The sequence below is a fragment of the Anabrus simplex genome, chromosome 2 (genome assembly GCF_040414725.1).
Source record: "Anabrus simplex isolate iqAnaSimp1 chromosome 2, ASM4041472v1, whole genome shotgun sequence".
In the NCBI taxonomy this organism is placed as follows: domain Eukaryota; kingdom Metazoa; phylum Arthropoda; class Insecta; order Orthoptera; family Tettigoniidae; genus Anabrus; species Anabrus simplex.
In genome coordinates, this window is record NC_090266.1 from 1,237,262,185 (window position 1) to 1,237,281,842 (window position 19,658).

General features: G+C 38.6%; 1 protein-coding gene across 5 annotated transcripts in view; it reads right to left on the bottom strand.

The window, feature by feature from the left end:
• Pex23 (peroxin 23) overlaps positions 1–19,658 on the bottom strand; it is a 986,852-nt gene that overhangs the window by 118,208 nt on the left and 848,986 nt on the right. For all 5 annotated transcript variants that reach the window (XM_067142270.2, XM_067142269.2, XM_067142271.2 and 2 more), the window contains 2 exons: positions 2,121–2,222; positions 1,893–2,028 (listed from right to left, as the gene is read on the bottom strand). In XM_067142270.2, coding sequence (XP_066998371.2) covers positions 1,893–2,028; positions 2,121–2,222 — 238 coding nt within the window. The remainder of the gene's footprint in view (positions 1–1,892; positions 2,029–2,120; positions 2,223–19,658) is intronic.

The window sequence follows — 19,658 nt, forward strand, 5'->3', positions numbered from 1 at the left end:
TGGTACATGGCTGGTGCATACCGTGGAGGCCAGTGCGTAGGCTACTTGAAGCCACTGGCAGTGCACTATGAGAAACTTCGTCTCACGACCGAAATAATTGATGCCTGCTTGGCCATCAGATGATATAGATGTTGATTCACTAGGAAATCTGAAATATTTGTCCCGAATGACGAGCCCAACCTAGCACACGGGGCCGAAACGCTGGCAACCAGGAATGAGTTAGCTGGAAAATTTATAATGTCCAATAACGGACCCTTTATATTGGTATTATAAATTTACTCATTCAGGACAAATATTTCAGATTCCCTATGGGAATCAACATCTATATCATCTGATGGCCAAGCAGACATCAATTTTTGGTAGTAAGACGAAGTCTCTCATTGTGCATTGGCACTGCCGGTGGCTTCAAGTAGGCTACACAGTGGCCTCCACGGTATGCACCAGCCATGCGTCTTGGTAGGTGTGCTAGGTACCAACTGACGAGCCCAACCTAGCACACGGAGGCGAAACGCTGGCAACCAGGAATGAGTTAGCTGGAAAATTTATAATGTCCAACAACGGACCATTTATATTGGTATTATGCTCAGTAATAGCGAAATTCAAAGCATACTTTATGTTTTAGGCTCTGATTTCAGCAGTGATAGTAAGGAAGAAGTTATTAGTGATCCTGTGTATGAATGATCACAAAATGCAGTAATATCGCATAGTAGTATCGTACGACATGGAATGCCGAATGGACTTTCTCCCGCCCCTCAAGATCCAATTACGACTGCCGGATTTGAACCTACGATCTTGGTACCTGGATGCAAACACTTTACCAGTGATCCTCAGAGTGAATAATAATAATAATAATAATAATAATAATAATAATAATAATAATAATAATAATAATAATAATAATAATAATAATACGGCTGTAAGTTCGTATTTGGGAGATAGGTTTAAATCTCATCATTTGCTGCCTCGTGATTGGTTTCCCATTATCTCCTTTTTTCAAAATCAGGCAAATGTTATGTTCGTGTTGTATAATTAAGGCCATACCACACACTAAAGAACTTCCGGGTAAGATAAGTTAATGAAAAATTTAAGTTTTCAAAGGGATTTTGTGTGTGTTATATTTCTGTATTGTTCTGTTTTTGTGTCATGAGCAATAGTGTGGAATTTCTCTATAATATGAAACAAATCCCGTGATAATACGCGCAGGGCGGATTCCTAGCAATGTCAGAGCAACGGGCAGGTGGGTGCATATGGGTTAAGGTACTACTCACAGGTTATGGAATTCGCACATGTAATGCAGACCTACGGTGTTTTGCACCTTGCGGCGCCATTTACAGGCAACGCAAACCTATGGTGTTCATCACATAATGAACTAACCACAGGGACCCCACACTATCCTGTGGTGTTTCTCATATAGTGGGTACTAATCATAGGCAAGGTGTCGCTCATATAGTGGTACTAATCACAGGTACTGTAAAAGCAGGCAATGCACTCTGTACTATTAATCACAAACCTACTGCGTACCTAACACAGTGGTACTACGCGCAAGTAAAAGTGACCCATGGTGTTCCCCATGTGGTGGTACTAATTACAAGTAGTCTCATGGTTCTAATTCGAACATCCCTTGGTCGCCTCTTACGACAGGCAGGCGATACCGTGGGTGTCTGCGGCCTCCACCCACAGGGGGTACAGCCTCCACCCACAGGGGGTACAGCTGAAACTGGGTGCATGTACACACAAACTAAGAATTTGACAAAAGTGCCTGCAACAAGTGCTTAGAACTTTCCAGGGGACCAAATACTATGTAAAGTTGGTCATGATATTCTAGTAAGACCTATGTACTTGTCTAACTGACTACTGCAATAAAAAATGTGTATAACACAAACGTAACATACCTACAGGATTTGCTGCTGAAATACCAAACCTCCAGTAGGCAGATCCATTCCTACCAACTGCCCAAACTTGATTATTAGGACCACAGCTTATACTGGCTAGAGGCTGATCACTAGGTACATGTTCCCACGATAAACCCTGCATAAGACAAAAAATGTACATCTATTTATTATAATTGATCAGAATACATCTTCCAGTACAAAATCAAGTATAAAAAGGGCATTACATACAGCAGGACAAGACTGTGAAACACCTCTTCGAAACACTGCATCACCATTAGCTGCAACTGCCCACACAAACACTAAGCGGTCTGGTTCATCGACATGTGGAGCCTAAAAACAGAATAATGTTTGCATGAAAGTTCTAATCTTAAGTTAAAAATGAATTTGAAAAACCTTACAAAATTTGATTCCATTAACATGTATACATTGCACATCTGTTTAATCATTTTAGAAGGTATAATATTAGAAAGGCACATGTAGATGTTAAAATAAATAAAACTCATGGACCATAAATCCATATGAAGTTGAATGGGGGCTTTTGAGTCTGACACTAGAAGGTTTCTAGGACATCGCTCCTCCAAACTCGGAATTCAATCTACGCTGGTTTTACTACAGCTAGGGAACACTACATCTCTATCTTCGTACCCTAGCCGTGCCAATAAAACATAATCAGGCCACACACCAAACTGGAAGTCAGCCTCCCCTACAATGCCTAACTGTATACTACCAGGCGTAGATCTCTCCTTCACTGACGCAGCCTTATTCATATACCTCAAGAACAAAGGAGTTCCAGTGACAAACCTAAGCAGAATCCAGGTGAACTTCGCGCCCACCGACCGAGTCCTCATCCAACTCGCCACAGAACGAGCCATCGAAACGGCCATAAGATTTGGCATCTATATTAATATTAAAAGTAATAAACTTCATTGTTAGGTTCCGTATTGAGTTGAGACTATGCTTAAAGTAAATACAAAATTTTAATATTCCACCTTCTCAATACTAAAAAATCATTTGATGTTTTTTACAAAAACATTACAATGACATTAAAAGGTACTAGTTTCGGTCCACTGTGGACCATCATCAGCCTAGCCAAATTACAACAGTAAAAGACATAGTGATAAAAATAGTATGGAGAAATGAGAGAGGATCTAGAAGGATGGGATGGTGGTGGAATGACAGATAAAAGTGAAAAAACCGTATTTGCGAATAATGATAAAAGTAACAGAAGTGTTCACAATGACAAATAAAATCTTGTGAAGTCACGTAAAAACTCCAGATGAGATAGTCTTTGGTTGGCAGTTGCTCCTCTGTTGCACGATTGACATATATAACTACGTATATGCTTCTAGAAAGTTGTAGATGTAAGTTCCACTTTTGCGTAGAGGGAAGAATTGTCCGATGAGACTAGCACCAGATTAAAATTGACAAAGAAAGCCTTTAATTCCACCATAGAACAGGTTCAACTTTGTCAATTTTAATCTGGTGCTAGTCTCATCGGACAATTTTTCCCCCTACGCAAAAGTGGAACTTACATCTACAACTTTCTAGAAGCGTATACGTAGTTATATATGTCAATCGTGCAACAGAGGAGCAACTGCCAACCAAAGACTATCTCATCAAGAGTTTTTACGTGACTTCACAAGATTTTACTTGTCATTGTGAACACTTCTGTTACTTTTATCATTATTCGCAAATACGGTTTTTTCACTTTTATCTGTCATTCCACCACCATCCCATCCTTCTAGATCCTCTCTCATTTCTCCATACTGTCCCCGTTAAAATTGGCGATATTACGAGTATTTTAACAAGTGGAAAGCAAAAGTTTTATTGTCTGCTTAAAACCGCAGCATGTCATCTAGGAAGTTGTGGCGAGCCGAGAACGAGTTTTTTTTTGTCGTTCAGAGGGGTGAGATACGTCACCGAGACTGTGCCAAGGTCAGGCCAAACCACGTGACTGCCTTCGCACGCGCACAACCCAGCATGTTTCTGGAATAGTCTGCGCAAATTAAAGGAGACCATCAGCCAATTACCGTTCTCGCTGAAGAACACGCCTCCCTGGCTAATTAGATAAAAGGGCCTTGCTTCGAGTGAATCGCTCTCTTAATGCTTGTTCTCTTAATGCTTGTTCTCTTTATGCGCTTATTCTGAAGCTCTCTCTGAATATATCCTTCGCTGTGTGAGACATCACATTACCGGACCACGTGGAAAGAAAATTTTCAAGTCAAGTCGACGCCCGTTCTACCAGAATTTAGTCTAATAATTAGTGAATTCTGTGGAATAAAAACGCCTAGGAGCCAAGTTAAGTGTGACAGTGTAGACGAGCTGTTTATATTCTGCGTGTGCTTGTGCAAAATACTTAATTTTGTCATCTCAGTTACAGCTTGTGACCAGCAATCTACGGAAGACGTCTTAGAATTGAACATCTCAAGATGAAGAATTCCGCAACCACCGGCAATGCAATTTCATCGAGGGACACCTATTGCAGAGCCTCCATGGAGCTGTAAAAATGTAAGGCGTCTCTGGTAATTGGAAGGAGACTGGCCGGAGTATGCTGAAATAACTGACTGTCGACGGGAATCGAACTTCACAAAAACTTGAGTACCTTTTTAATTTAATTTATCTGTCTTACCTTTTGTACAACTAGAGGTCTTTCTTCTTAAGTCGTAGATCTATTAGTTTGCTGTAGTTAGAAATATTTCATTTTTCTACTTCTTAAGGTGTCGTGGTAGACTAGGTACGTGTGAATGAAATTTTGGATCTATTAGAGTAGACATGTAGGTTGTCTTTGAATGATTTCCCATGCTTAAGGAGCTTTATATTTAATAATCACTGACCACACGATAAATCTACTTTACTTGTAATATTGAAAGTTACCGGACGGAGAATTTGCGTGTATATTTTGAGTGAATAGGGTCGAACCTAGTGTCTTTTAAGATCACTTGTTGTTTTTATGATGAAGTCATCTAATTTTACGATATTCCATGAGGATCAGTAGATGTAATAATCACTTAAATAATAATAATATTGACTAAAGATCGGGTAAAACAGAAGTAAACGCTCGTGAGCCATAAAACTACTGTAGAGTCCCTAAATGTGAGATGGAATGTGCTCTGTTCATGAAGGGTCTGGAATATGGCCAATCCTGAGGGATATTTGTTGTATAATTGAGCAATTGATGAATTAATGATGATATTTGATTTATTCTTGTGTATTTGGAGCGCAAGATAGATTATAATTATTGGAGCACGTGTTTGCGAGTGTATTTCACAGGTAGGAAGTAAAAATAATACGAGTAAGGCTCACGCTTGCGGTAAATTCAACCTGTAGCCCACATGATGGTAGTGCTTATGGATTTTACTAGAATCTTCCATTATAATTTCATGAATTAGATGAACTTGCGTTGATATGTGAAATGTATTTCTACCAAGTGATACCCATGACTTCGATCACTAGCCACCAGTAATGAAGGAGAATTTCAGTACACGGATCATTTCTGCTAGACATTACGCGTCCCGAACACCAATAAAAATCATGAATAAATTTGCCAAATCAGGATTCGATGTAAATAGTGTACATAAAAACGTGTTTCCCTAGTGTGAATGTGTGTGTGTAAATGTGTATATTTCTCTTGTGTCATGTTGATTTCATTTAATTTTGATCTGGTCATGCACTTGCTGTGACGCAGATCACACTCATCGTTGTGTGTCGCCTTAAGAAATAATTTTACGCCCTTAAGGGAAAGTTTAATTAAGTTAAGTCAAGGAAGACTAGGAAGGAATTTATTTTCTTAATTAGCGAGATTTAAAAGGAAAGATCATCTCGTTACTTTATGAAGGCACTCAATTTGTAAATAAAATTTATTTAACTAGCTCACACGTTGGTAATGTAAATTTCTAAAACTCTGAAATACTTTAAGATTAATTTGAATAGAAATGAAATGCAAAGATCAGAGGTAGAAATTCGTTAGCCACATGATTGCTTTGAAACATTGTGAAAATAAGTCATTAATAATTAATTAGAAATAATTACTCTGAAATGCTAATGATGATCATTAGGTAAATGATGCAGTGGAAAATTAATAAGAACACGATCGTGTGACAATGAAACAGGTTAATTGAATGATAAGAAAATAATAATAATAATAATAATAATAATCAGAATAATAATTAATTAATTTTGAGAATTTTGGAAACAATTTTCATTTTCTACTGAAGTTCATGTTGGTGTCATTGACCAATATTAAATACTGTAAATGACAAATTCAGTTGAATACATCTTAAAAATCACGTGTTGAGACTACTTTAAATTGGTAAAGCTTTGAACACATGTTAATTTATTTAATTCTTTCAGTCAAATGTTTGGTTTGAAAAGGCAAGTGGCCTAATTACTTCTTTGGTTTCATTACAGCACAGTAAGGCTGGAGATATGAACACGTGTCACTCTAAATCGAGGAAGAAATCCAATATTATGAAAGTTCTCTGTTAAAAGTAAAATATCAGCAAGAATATTTTATCTGTTTGTCTGCTTATGTGAATAAATGTCAGAGTGTTGTTTTAATATTTCTTTTTATCCTGCTTGGTCATCAATCCTTAACAACCCTTAAATGCCTCTAGAAAGTGATAGCCAACGATCGAACGGTCCACCTTGGGATTCCTCGCTCGATGGCTGGGCTTAGCTCGGGAAAAATGGGGGCAATACTATTCTTATCACTATATCTTTTACTGTTGTAATTTGGCTAGGCTGATGATGGTCCACAGTGAACCGAAACTAGTACCTTTTAATGTCATTGTAATGTTTTTGTAAATAACATCAAATGATTTTTTAGTATTGAGAAGGTGGAATATTAAAATTTTGTATTTACTTTAAGCATCTATATTAATGGTAAACCACACTTCGCAGAGCCATGTCTACCTTTTATGGAAAATTATTTCGGACCAGACCCGGGAACCAAGCCACCCTGCCAGCCACCACGAGCAGCAACAAGGACACCTCCATAGACCCCACCACCCCAGCCGTCAACCCATCCGTTCACCATCCCAGTTACTACCACTACTAAACACCATTGCTACTACTCCCACCTGCACCTCTCTCCCTATACCCCTATAACCACTACCACCATGGCCCTCTCCTCCCCCATCATGTCTCCCACTACCTCTACTCTCCCCAGTCCAACCCGGCCACCGATTGAAGAAGCAGCCCACATCACCATGAAAACAGGAAGACCGACATCACCGCCACCAGCTCCCGAGTCCGAGCCCAACAGAACAACCCCGCCGCCACCAGCACCAGAGCCTAACACCAGCTGAGTCATCCGAGCCGTAAATCCAGCTATCCCACCAGAACTCATAATCCAGGAAATACGACAAACGGGACTCCAGCCGAACAAAGCAACAAGGATCCATAACGCAGCCGAGCCAACCTACATGGTACGGCTCCAACTCCAGCTTCCCGAAGAAACCCATCGTCTCACACAACACGGGATCCAGCTCTTGGGGAAGCAACACCGGGTGGAACCATCACGCTCTCCCTCATAACAACCCACCCGCCCTAAACCTAACCCTTCTCAGAATCATCCTCGCCTCTCCACCCCACCTAACACACATAACTCCCAGCTCCTTTTACTGCTACTCACCTCCCTAGCCAATATCACCTCCTTCTACCACCAAATCATCCATCTATTCCTTCCAAATAACCCTACCTCACAATAGACTACAACTATAATTCATGTAACTTGTAACCAATCAACGTATCTATGAAAACCATTATAATTCATGTAACTTGTAACCAATCAATGTATCTACAAAAACCATTGTAATATCCATGTAATAAAAACCAATAAAAAGCACGAGAGCAGAACCACACCACTTAGCCAGGAGGCCCCTTCTCCAAATCCTCGAAACAAAACTCCTCCTTTGTATCCTCCCAACAATACAAATCCCCAAACCCCGCCAAATCTCCTGGCCAGAGGGAAGGCGTAACCTTCTAGGTGGCCCGCCCCTTCCCTTAGGGAAGGGGAATGAAAACATTCCCCTTGGTCCTTTCTAGGAAACTTTCACATAGTTGCATTCAACACAATCAAACATTTGTAAAGTTCATATTGTTGATAAAGGTGAACTGTAACTCATGATTAACCTATTTTACGAGGGGGTACCCAACCCCCCAAAAAAATGGAATCCTTTTTCAAAAGCTATATATGAGGGTCGAGTCATAAGTCATGGACACTGGTTTTTTTCTGGCAAACAGGAGACAACACGGAAAATCTAAGATATGCATTTGGAAATATAGGGCATGTAGTTAGGCATAGCGCCGGAAGACAAATTCTGACTTCAGGAGATTCTCATAGGAAAGTGAGAGAACACAGGCCATTGGTAAACACTGCTTTATTATGGTATAGACAGCAAATAGACAAGGACAGGTCTCCACTGGTTACAGACCTTCGAAATAATCACCCAAGGTTTCCACTGTGCGTTGCCAGCGGTGGGGCAGGCGCTGAATACCATTCGCTAACATGCGACACCTCTGTCCGAAATGCTGTTACAATGTCCTCTTTGTTAGCAAACCGTTGTTCACGTAATGGCTTCTTGACTTTGGAGATTAGATCATAGTCACATGGGCTCAGATCAGGCGAATAAGGCGGGTGTGGAAGAACCTCCCGTCCCCACCGTTGTATGCGATGCTGAACGATGGCTGCTGTGCGAGCTGTTGCGTTATCGTGTAGGATTATGGCGTTGTTCAAAAGATCTGGATGTTTGGTTTGCACTGCATGGTGCAATTGGTGCAACATAAAGGAATTGTAATAAACTGCATTGACAGTGTGCCCCTCACACACTGCGGAGAACTGCTATTTTACTATACGATCGTTGCTCCTGCTTGTTGACTTCCATTTCATGACACTCCCACTCACACACTGAACTTGGGGGCATGCTTAGACCCACACTGTTGTTTACATACACCATCTAGTGGCCATCGTACGCAAGTACATACCGTAAATTTCCAAATGCATATCTTAGATTTTCCGTGTTGTCTCCTGTTCGTGAGAAAAAAAATAGTTGCCATGACTTATGACTCGACCTACGTATTTTCAAATTTTTTACAAAACAACCTTATCCCCTTGAAAATACTCTCCATTGCAACTAATACATTTGTCCCACTGGTGCTTCCATTGTTTGAAACATTTTTTGTAGTCATCTTTAGAAATGGCTGACAACTCCTGCCTCGTTTTCTTCAATGTTGTCATATCAGTGCAGCTTTTCATGCTTGGAAATAAGAAAAATTAGCACGTAGCCAGGTCAGGCTAGTATGGTGCAGAACCATGCCATTTTTAGCCAAAATCTGTCTAACAGAGAGAGTTGTGTGTGCAGGTGCGTTGTCATGATGGAAGAACTAGTCTCCTGTCTGCCACAAATCGGGTCTGTTTTGATTGAACACTGTTGTGCAATCTTCTTCAAACCTCCCAATAAAAGGTTTGATTGATGGTCTGACCTGGGGGAACAAACTCTGAATGATCTACACCCCTGGCATCAAAAAAAGCAAATCAGCATTGCTTTGATGTTTGATTTGACTTGACAACATTTTTTTGGACAGGATTACAATGACGTCCTCCACTGGCTTTGTTTCTGGGTCACAACCATAGCACCATGACTCATCACCAGTAATGACCTTTGACAGATAATCTGGATCAGTTACAAGCTATTGTTTCAAAACATGATGTTTCAGCTCGACGTTCTTTTTGATTGTCAGTCAGAACCCGAGGAACAAACTTGGCAGTAACCCTTTCCCAAATGTTCTGTTAAAGTTCGCTGAACTGAGCTCCAAGATAACTCACTGATCTCTGACAGTCGACTGTCTGCGAGCACAAGCTCGCAAATTTTTTCAACATTTTCATCGATTCAGACAGCTGAGCGAGGTTTGTCATCAATCGACACGTCGCCATTGTTAAACCGAGCAGACCACTCGTACACTAGAGTTTTTCCCATAGCGCCATCTTTGTAAGTTGTTTTCAACATTAAAACAGTTTCAGCAGCATTTTTACAGAGTAGAAAACAAAATTTCACAGCTGCACGTTGTTCACTTAAACTTGCCATCATAAAAAACAAAACAACACTAGCAAAAACAATCAGTGCACATGAAGAGAACAAGCCAGATCGACAACACAGGCAGCACTGAACTGGTAATGAGAGTCGCTAGGCAGAAATGAGTACTATACAAGCTTTGTCCACGGCAATGTTATTTTTGAGTACCCCTTCGTATGCAGTCCCTTGCGACTGACAAGTAAATATTAATTTGTCTTATTTGAAATAAGAAGCCATGTTTAATTTTTATTTAGTTTCTTATTTATATTTTGCCCAAGCGGTTAGCGGCACGCAGCTGTGAGCTTGCATCCGGGAGATAGTGGGTTCAAACCTCACTGTCAGCAGCCCTAAAGATGGTTTTCCGTGGCTTCCCATTTTCACACCAGGCAAATGCTGGGGCTGTACCTTAATTAAGGCCACGACCACATCCTTCCCTTTCCTATACCATCATCACCATAAGATCTATCTGTGTCGGTGGAACATAAAGCAAGCTTATATTTATTTTTTCTAATTCTTTAACAGCACAAAATTGAAAGCACAGAAATATTTGCAATTTCAACACAGATACTGTAAGTACGGTTCAAACCAACAACTGTATAAATGAAACGTTCGATTTAGATTAGGGATATTTTTTGTGAAATTCACCTTGCGTTGTAAAATTTCATTACATGTACAGTAGAGTTCCGCTTATCTTGCATAAACGGACCGACAGGACTTCAGATTAGCAGAAATGTCAATTAATAAGGAAAGAGAACAGATATCACCTATATACTTTTATTGCTATAATATTATCATTTTAGGGGCCGATGACCTTCGATGTTAGGCCTCTTAAAACAACAAGCATCACCATCATCATCATCAATATAATCATTTATGTATTGGAGATTTCCTGGGCGAGGATAGGGATGTGGTACCAGTGGGCAAGGACCACCTTCCCACAACGGTGTGGTCTTTCCAGACTTTGTAACTTATGGTTCCTGGCAGATGTTATAACAGCCTTATTAGTCATTGGTGGGGTTGAGTTGAACCCAGAACCTGCAGTGGAGTGTGATGACCAGGTACTGGAAGCAACGACTGTGATTAATTGTTCCACGCTTAGTAAGAACTTTAAGACTGGCATTAAGTGCATGATGAGTTTAAAGTGAATCACAAAGATTACACAAGGAGTAATTTTAATACCACCTATTCAATACAATTTATTCCACTATTGTGTGGTCAAATAAACACAGAAATTACCAGAATTTTTAAAGGTACATGTTTCGCCCACTATTTATTGGGCATCATCAGCCTCGTTCAATCTTAAAACACACGCTGGTCTGAGGAATCTTAACAAATTACATAAAACGTTTTGATGAACACTTACAGGTGTTGATACTGTGGTTGCATAATGATTACAGCACAAAAATATTGAATAAAATAAGTACATATACTAAAATCACTTTGAAAAATTAAAAAGTTCATCTAAAAGTAATTGTCACACATTATTTTTTAAAATAATCCATGTCTGACATTGAAATGGATCTTCATGATAAAAAGCTTGAACAATATATATCACACCTGGAGAACAGATTATCAAAACCAAGGCTTCACAGGATAAGAACAATACAGTTAAAAGATATTGTATTTGATGAGGTTGAAGTCTAATATTTAAAATTAGAATTAAAATACGTAGTCAAATTGGAGGCAGTATAGATTAAGACATCTTGGAATGTTGGATAAAAATCGTATTATGGTTTTTTACAATTTTATGATTTTTATCCAAAAATCGTATTATGGTTTTTTACGATTTTACATGCATCAAGGGAATGCCAACCCTATTGAAAATAATAGGAATATAATGTACAGGCAACAACATGCAGACAGGTACTATAATTGACAGCGAATTAAATCTTCTCCATGTAAACTGGTCTGAAGGGGTCAATGGAGAGAAGCTACAGCGAGGTCACAATAAGAAAACTACAGCCAAAACTGACTAGGATGTTTTTGTGAGGATCGAGAAAAAAAATGTCAAAAGAGGAAACGTGCTAAAAATTTATACAAATTTACACTGTTACTTTTGAAATTAGGTTTGAACATAAAAATAATTATGACGAAAACAAAGAAAGAAAGAAAGAAAGAAGTGTTTACGAATATAATTAATGAAATGAATAATAACAATAATACATTTAGGTACACCAACGTAGTAAAACATCAACATCAACAAAATCCGTTCTTAGAAACACGAACTATACAAGTCAGTGTGTTGAAAGTTGTCTGGGCGATTTGCACACTTTTCATGTATGGCTTAGCAAACACTCTCTTATAAACTTAAATTTTTTGTCACTTTTAAACTGTCTAGCTTTCTTCTTCTTCATAAATAAATATCCTGCGAGCCACAATGTACGTTGTTACACAGTTAACTTACAAACACAAAATTAAGCACCCACACATCAGGTGTAAGCAGCATATGTTGTTACACAATCCACTTGTACGTATCTTAGGTATTGATCCACCACAACTCCACCAACAGCTATCACAGACGGCCTAGGTTCACTGAAGAGGCATATGAAAAAATGAGGAGTAAGGTAGTATCCCATTGCTTCCCTCACCAGGCCAGGAGTTGCTATTACAAATCAGTCTGCCAAGCCCAGTGAAACGCATGTACCAACTGACCCAATGAGTGATATTTTCATACCATTCATAACACTGCATAAGGAATGGTGTTACTAGCATCGCTCATACTTCGGTTACTTTCATATTACAGGTCATTATCCTCATGGTTGTTCCGTATTGAATGATGTTATGAGTCAAATGTGGGCTCTAGTTGAAAATGCTGATCAACTTGTTTACAAGTGTAGGTAGTCAGTTATGTTATGCAAATTTGCAAGGTATAGAACATTGGACTTGACCTCCGACCAATTTATACAGATAGTGGAATCTGTAAAGAAAAAAGAGAAATTTTAATATCATGAGTGTGTGTGAATTTCCTAACTGACCACATATAAATGGGAACTTACTCATTATTATTAAGATGATAGGTATGTACTGCTGCTTTGGAGTTGGCTAACTTGTGTGCTGAACTCCTGCACAGATTCTATGTCCCATCTGTTATGTTTAAAGCTATATGGATTATTGTATTTTCACAATTTAGATTGTGGGCACTCTATTTTAACTTACATTCTGAAAACACCACGTCACATAAGTTGCATATTAATTTTCATTTCTCCAAAAGATTGGTGTTCACCTTGGTGCTGTTTTTATAGAAAAACATTTACTACTGTTTTTAAGACGAAGATTCAATAATAGTTTCAGACACAAGGTTATGAATGGACATTATGATAATTTTAAATATTCATGTTATCACGTTTTTGAAGTGCTTTAATGTTGTTTTGTAGATGTAATGTAATTTTGGTTTTGACTGTTGTCTTTTTAATATGTTTATGACTGTTCACGAACATCATTTTAAGATTAACATTAATGGCTGAAGATGATCTTTATAAGAGTGAAACATGTCCCTTAGAAGAATTAATTGTATGAAAGTGTAAACACCAATAAAGGTGATTTGTATTGAATAGGTGGATTGAAATACTTCTTATTATAATTGCTGTGAACACTTTCATATTGTCGAAGGCAAGGATAAGACAGACAGGTTAATGAAAGTAACAAATTTATTCTAGCCCGTACCTCAGTATATAGTGCACCATAAACATTATATCCCACAAAGGAGAACAAACCACTTATGAACGTAAAATTAAGCATCAACAGGCCAGATAAGCTACTGTTGCACAATCCAAACCACCACAGCAAAGACGGGCTTGTAGCTCTAGGCTGACGCACTAAAGCACTATACAGTCAGAGGCCATATCAAAACCTTACGCGGGCCAGTTGCACGCAACGTGGCTGGCAATGCTAATTTAAATTCCTTATGGTGATAGTTACGAACGTACTAAAGAGTGACATAAATGTGGTATCCAGGTTTCTTTAACATGTATTTAATAAGAAATGGACAGGGACTTTGGAATAATGATGTAATAACCACAGAAACACACTAGAGAGGGATGTCTTAACCAGTTTTGACTGTAATGAAGTATGGTGGATTTACCCACCATCCTAATAGGGTAAACAATACTTTATATGTTTAACTTGTAAGAACCAATGACTTACATTAGGTGTATGGCAGTACCAGGAATAAGCAAATACTCTAGTACAGAATTAAATATTAAGTATACCTTAAACACTAGTCTACAATTATAAAAAGTTGTAAGTATACCAGTATAGCCAGCCTGAGTGGCTCCAATGGTTGAAGTGCTGGCCTTCTGACCCATCTTGGCAGCTTGGATCCTGGCTCAGTCCGGTGGTATTCGAAGGTGCTCAGATACCTCAGCCTCGGGTTGGTAGATTTACTGGCACGTAAAAGAACTCCTGCGAGACTAAATTCCGGCACCTCAGCATCTCAAAAAACCATAAAAGTAGTTACTGGGACGTCAAGCCATTATTATTATTATTATTATTATTATTATTATTATTATTATTATTATTATTATTATTATTATTATTTATTTATTTATTTATTTATTTATTTATTTATTTATTTATTTAGTCTGATCCAGGACACCCTAGATTTGCCATAAGACACAGAATAATACACAATAACAATTTTGAGGGAAGATAAAAAAGATTAATGTTTAAAAAAATGATAGGTTACAATTAACCATGTTAAATGGCATGAACTCCATATAAATGGTGACGAAGAATCGAAACGGAGTATTTGATGAGTGAGACGACTATCTCATCTTGTAGGCTTCTCGCTAGTTTATATTTTTGTCGCCATGTGACGAAAGATTTGGGAACTGTTCCCCTCGCACCAAAGAAAAGTCCAGTCACCGCAATTTTTTAAGGTTATACAACTCAAGAAAGAAAGGGATGGTTGGATTATAGACATCCTTTTTCTCATTGTCTACATCAGTCGGCTGAGAGGCTGAAGATTCAAAGCGTACCGTAGGATCAATAATTTCTGCTTCGTTATTCCGTCTGTCAATCGCTATAATATCAATCCTGCGAGTGCTGCCTCCTTTGGCGAGGCAGTGGACTTCTTCGTACACTTCTAGATTTTTGAGACGAAGAGCATTAGCAATCAGGTTTCTGATGATGTTATGGCGTTTGATCCTAAGCAGTTCTCCTTGAGGGCAACTCCCCAGGATATGTGGTAAGGTTTCATACTCACTGCAGTGTCTGCAGTGGCCTGTGCTGGTAGAACGTCCCAGCAGAGTATGTACTGGTGCAACCATCGCGGTCATCTTCAACATCTCCCTCCATTCCGAACAAGTTAAACCATCTCTTCTGGTAACCCAAGAATTAGCAGCAGGAACTTGAGCAAATAACTCAACACCTCTTCCTTTTTGTGGATATGCACACCAAGCTTAAATTCGCGTGTTCTAAGTATATCGTGCAGTTGTCTAACAGATTTCGTTGATCTCTCTGCATTGAGTTGAAGTTCAGATAAGCAGTGAGTTTTTATTGCTGTGAAATTTCAAACAGCATTCACGTGCGAATCATTCACAGCTTCTAGCTTAAGACTGATGTTCAGCTGTTGAAGGTACGCTTCCCAAGTAGCGCGCATTAGTGCTAACCCTTTATATTTGTGGCTCGAATAGATCATACTTGTCGGTGTGTCACTCGGAAGTTGTAGAATTTCTTTAAGTGCGCTTCTGATCATGTTGTTGGTTTTTAAGAGACTTGATTTGGGAATTTTCTTAACTGAAACAGTCTGGAAGGGGTATATCAGTGTAGGGCCAATAAACTGATTTATTACAGTCAATTTTTGATGCGGTTGGAGTAAGTGAGTCCTGGTAATCTGATCTAAGTTAGCTTTCAATTTTTCAAGTACCTGATGTTCACTGAAGACTAAAGTCTGTCTGAAAGTTGCCCCTAAATATTTTATTTCCTCAGAGGCTTGCAGACTGAACGCTGAAAGGCATAACAGTCTATAATGATGATGTATGTATCATTTATACTTCTAATGTTTCCAGAGACCATCACGATATCATCAAAATGAAGTTTACCATTTTCTATAATAATGGCATTTGATTTGTCTGCATTTATATGCAAACCTATTTCTTGAAGCAGATTTATGACAGAAGTGACTAGGATTGAAGCTGCTGCTTGGTCTTTAGCTATGATCACAAGATCATCGGCAAAGCATAGGGATGTTAAAGGTACAGTGTTAGGACTCAATTGAAAACCATACATTTCTGATACTTTGATGTCTGTGAGTTCATCAAGGATGTGGTTTATACCCCAGTTAAATAAGAAAGGTGAAATGGGTTCTCCTTGTATCACTCCACATTTGACGTTTATCTTATCTGTATGACCACGAGCAGTTTGAACTTGTGTTGTGTTTTCTCTGAGAAGGTTGACTAGTAGCTCCTTAATGGATCTGGGTAGTATAGAGTTCTCTATTATCGCCTTTAAGTGATTGTGTCCAATACTATCGAACGCTCTGCTAATGTCGAGGAATACTACGCAGCCTGAAATCTTTTTCATTACAGCTGTTCGTAAAATGCCATCAACAATATTCACGTTAATGAAAGAGCCAGGGGTCATGACAAAACCTCTTTGGAACTGGTTCAAAGGGATGTACTCCCTTACAATTTTATCAAGGATCTTACTTAATATGCACCGAATAATGGAGCAAATACTAATCGGTCTCCATCTGGACAGATCATTCTCTTCACTGCCTTTATGTATAAGAATAGTCCTTGCTGCCTTAAGAACCTCAGGAATGAACCCACTTTCAAATATTCTTCTGATGATATGGGCTAAAATATTAGCAGCAAGTGGATCATAAAAAGATTTCAATAAAACCTTATCCAGACCTGGGCTAGTGTCAATTGCTATGCTCTTGATAATAGAGAAAACTAACTCTTGAGATATTGAAATTGTATCATCTAAGGTTTCATTCGTATAATCAATATAGGAGTCTCTCATGCAATCATTAGGAGTTTCAAATCTGTTCCTAAAATATCCTTCAACAACATCTTTCTCTAGTTTCAAATTATTAGTTCTTTTGCCACTTAAAATTTTTCTAATTGCTTTCCTCCTTTGGTAAAAATATTCATATTGAGTCAGTTCATACTCGAATTTAGCCTTCTGACGTTCACGATCATTCTTAGAGGATCTCTGTGGGTTACTGGAGGTTTTATACTGTCTGTTGTTATTTTTGTAAGTGCCACGTTTACGAGCTTCAATATATCTAGTAACTGGACTCTTTGGACCTGGCAGTACAGTAGGTCTGTAGCTGTGGCAAGGAAGTTTACAAAATTAGTGACTTGTTCATTGAATTCAGCATCACTCAATTCATGCTGAAAAATACCTAGCCATTTACTCAGTTCGTCGTGGTAAGGTTTATTTTTTTGCTCTCTATAATCAGAGGTTATTTCCAACTTCGTTGACTGACCATTTTTACTAGAAATAGGAATAGGATCTGAAGGTGGAATTTTAGACTGGCTAGGTGTAGTCATAGATGGATTCAACAAGCAGGCTCTGTATTGCTCTGGGTGTGATTTACTTATATGTATCTTAAGGCCTTTATACATTTGCCTGCAAAATTGACATTGTGTTTTGTTATCAGTGGTACTCTTATTGGTGTCATTTGCAGCCATAATACGGGATCTATAACCTCGATAATATAGTTACAGATTATATTTGTCAATGATGATAATGTATTAGGCCCATAGACATTATTACTATGAAACTGTAGAATATATCAGAAAGTAGGGATGTGTAAATTATTTCATCTTGTAAATGCAAACCATGAATTGAAGGTATTATAGTGGGATATTTAAAGAGAGTTAAAGATGGCAAGAAGAGAGAAACAAAAATATTGAGAACATAGCCTAATTCAGACGTTGAATGATTAATGGACACAGAACACTTATACAATAACAAGCGGCTACCTTAGTAATATGTTGGAATTACCGCCTAGATGTCGTTGGTTTATCTTTAGCTTCTCTGTATACACTTAAAGCTACTGGACATATAAATCAACGCTGAACAATATAAATCAAAATGGCTGTCGTCTTGGCAAAAATTCAGCACACTTATTTAGTGAAAATTTTCTATAATGGGAGCACAGGTATGATAGATAACATCAACTGGGGCACTATACACCTCAATATGCCACAAAGTACACGAATCAGCCTATAAATAAACATAATTCAGCGTGTTAAACCACTAATGCCACCCACTTGGATTCGGAAGGTTTCCATCACGGCCTTCTTATTTCTTCTTCTTATTATTATTATCATCATCATTATCATTATACCAGTCAGGTAAGACTAACTTCTTGAAATTGCAAGAGTCCTTTTGACAAATATTTCCAACCTGGCCATCAGAAAGCACGTATATAAATGTGATGTGGGATAATTCTGTTAATATAATGAATAGGGCTATTCGACAGTTTGTGCCCTGTAAATTACTAAAACAGAACCCAGATCTGGAGAATTACAACATGAAAATTAGAAGCCTTGAAAGAAAAGTAAGGAAAGCATACAACAAAAGAAAATTTAGTTCAGAGCATATGAATAGATTTCACGAACTGCCCAAAGAAGTCGCTTATGAACAGAACACTGCTGTTGATAAATAATGAAAGATAGTATATCTTCTTCCAGGAAAAGTGGGTGGAAAAATCTCTATGATTATGTTAGGAGAAGGAAAAAAAACAGCCATGATATGTCAATGATAATGATAATAATGTCATTTGTTTTACGTCCCACTAACTACTCTTTTACGGTTTTCGGAGACGCCGAGGTGACAGAATTTTGTCCCGCAGGAGTTCTTTTACGTGCCAGTAAATCTAGCAACATGAGGCTGACGTATTTGAGCACCTTCAAATACCACTGGACTGAGCCACGATCGAACCTGCCAAGTTGGGGTTAGAAGGCCAGCGCCTCATCCATCTGAGCCACTCAGCCTGGCCAATGATAATGGCCAGAGAAGGTAATTACTGACAATCTAGTTAAAGCTCATATATTAAATTGTTGGTATGAGAATGTAATTAATGAGCAGAATAACTTGATTAGGCTTGAAGCCGAAACAGCGCCAATCAGCACTCAAAATGGGAAGCGGAACTCACCTCAGATATGACAGAGGCAGCAGTGTGATCTCAGTGATCAGGGAAGAAAGCAAAATCCCAGAAGACTGGATGAAAGGAATCATCATCTCACTATTTAAAAAGGGCAACAGTATGGAAATTATAGGAGTGCAACGCTGTTGTCACACACCCTGAAACTATTGGAAAAGATCATTGAAATGAGACTTAAGAATATAAGTGGACCTTTGCTAGAGGAAGAACAACACAGATTCAGGAAACAGCGAAGAACTATGGATTTCATTTTTGCCAATAAGAGTGCCTACAGAAATGAAATAAAATGGCGTATGGTTTTTTAGTGCCGGGAGTGTCCGAGGACATGTTCGGCTTGCCAGGTGCAGGTCTTTCGATTTGACACCCTTAGGCGACCTGCGCGTCATGAGGAGGATGAAATAATGGTGAAGACGACAACACATGCACCCAGCCCCCGTGCCAGAGAAATTAACCAATGATGGTTAAAATTCCCGACCCTGTCAGGAATCGAACCCGGGACCCCTGTGACCAAAGGCCAGCACGCTAACCATTTAGTCATGGACCCAGGCATAATGACAGAAAAGTACCTAGAAC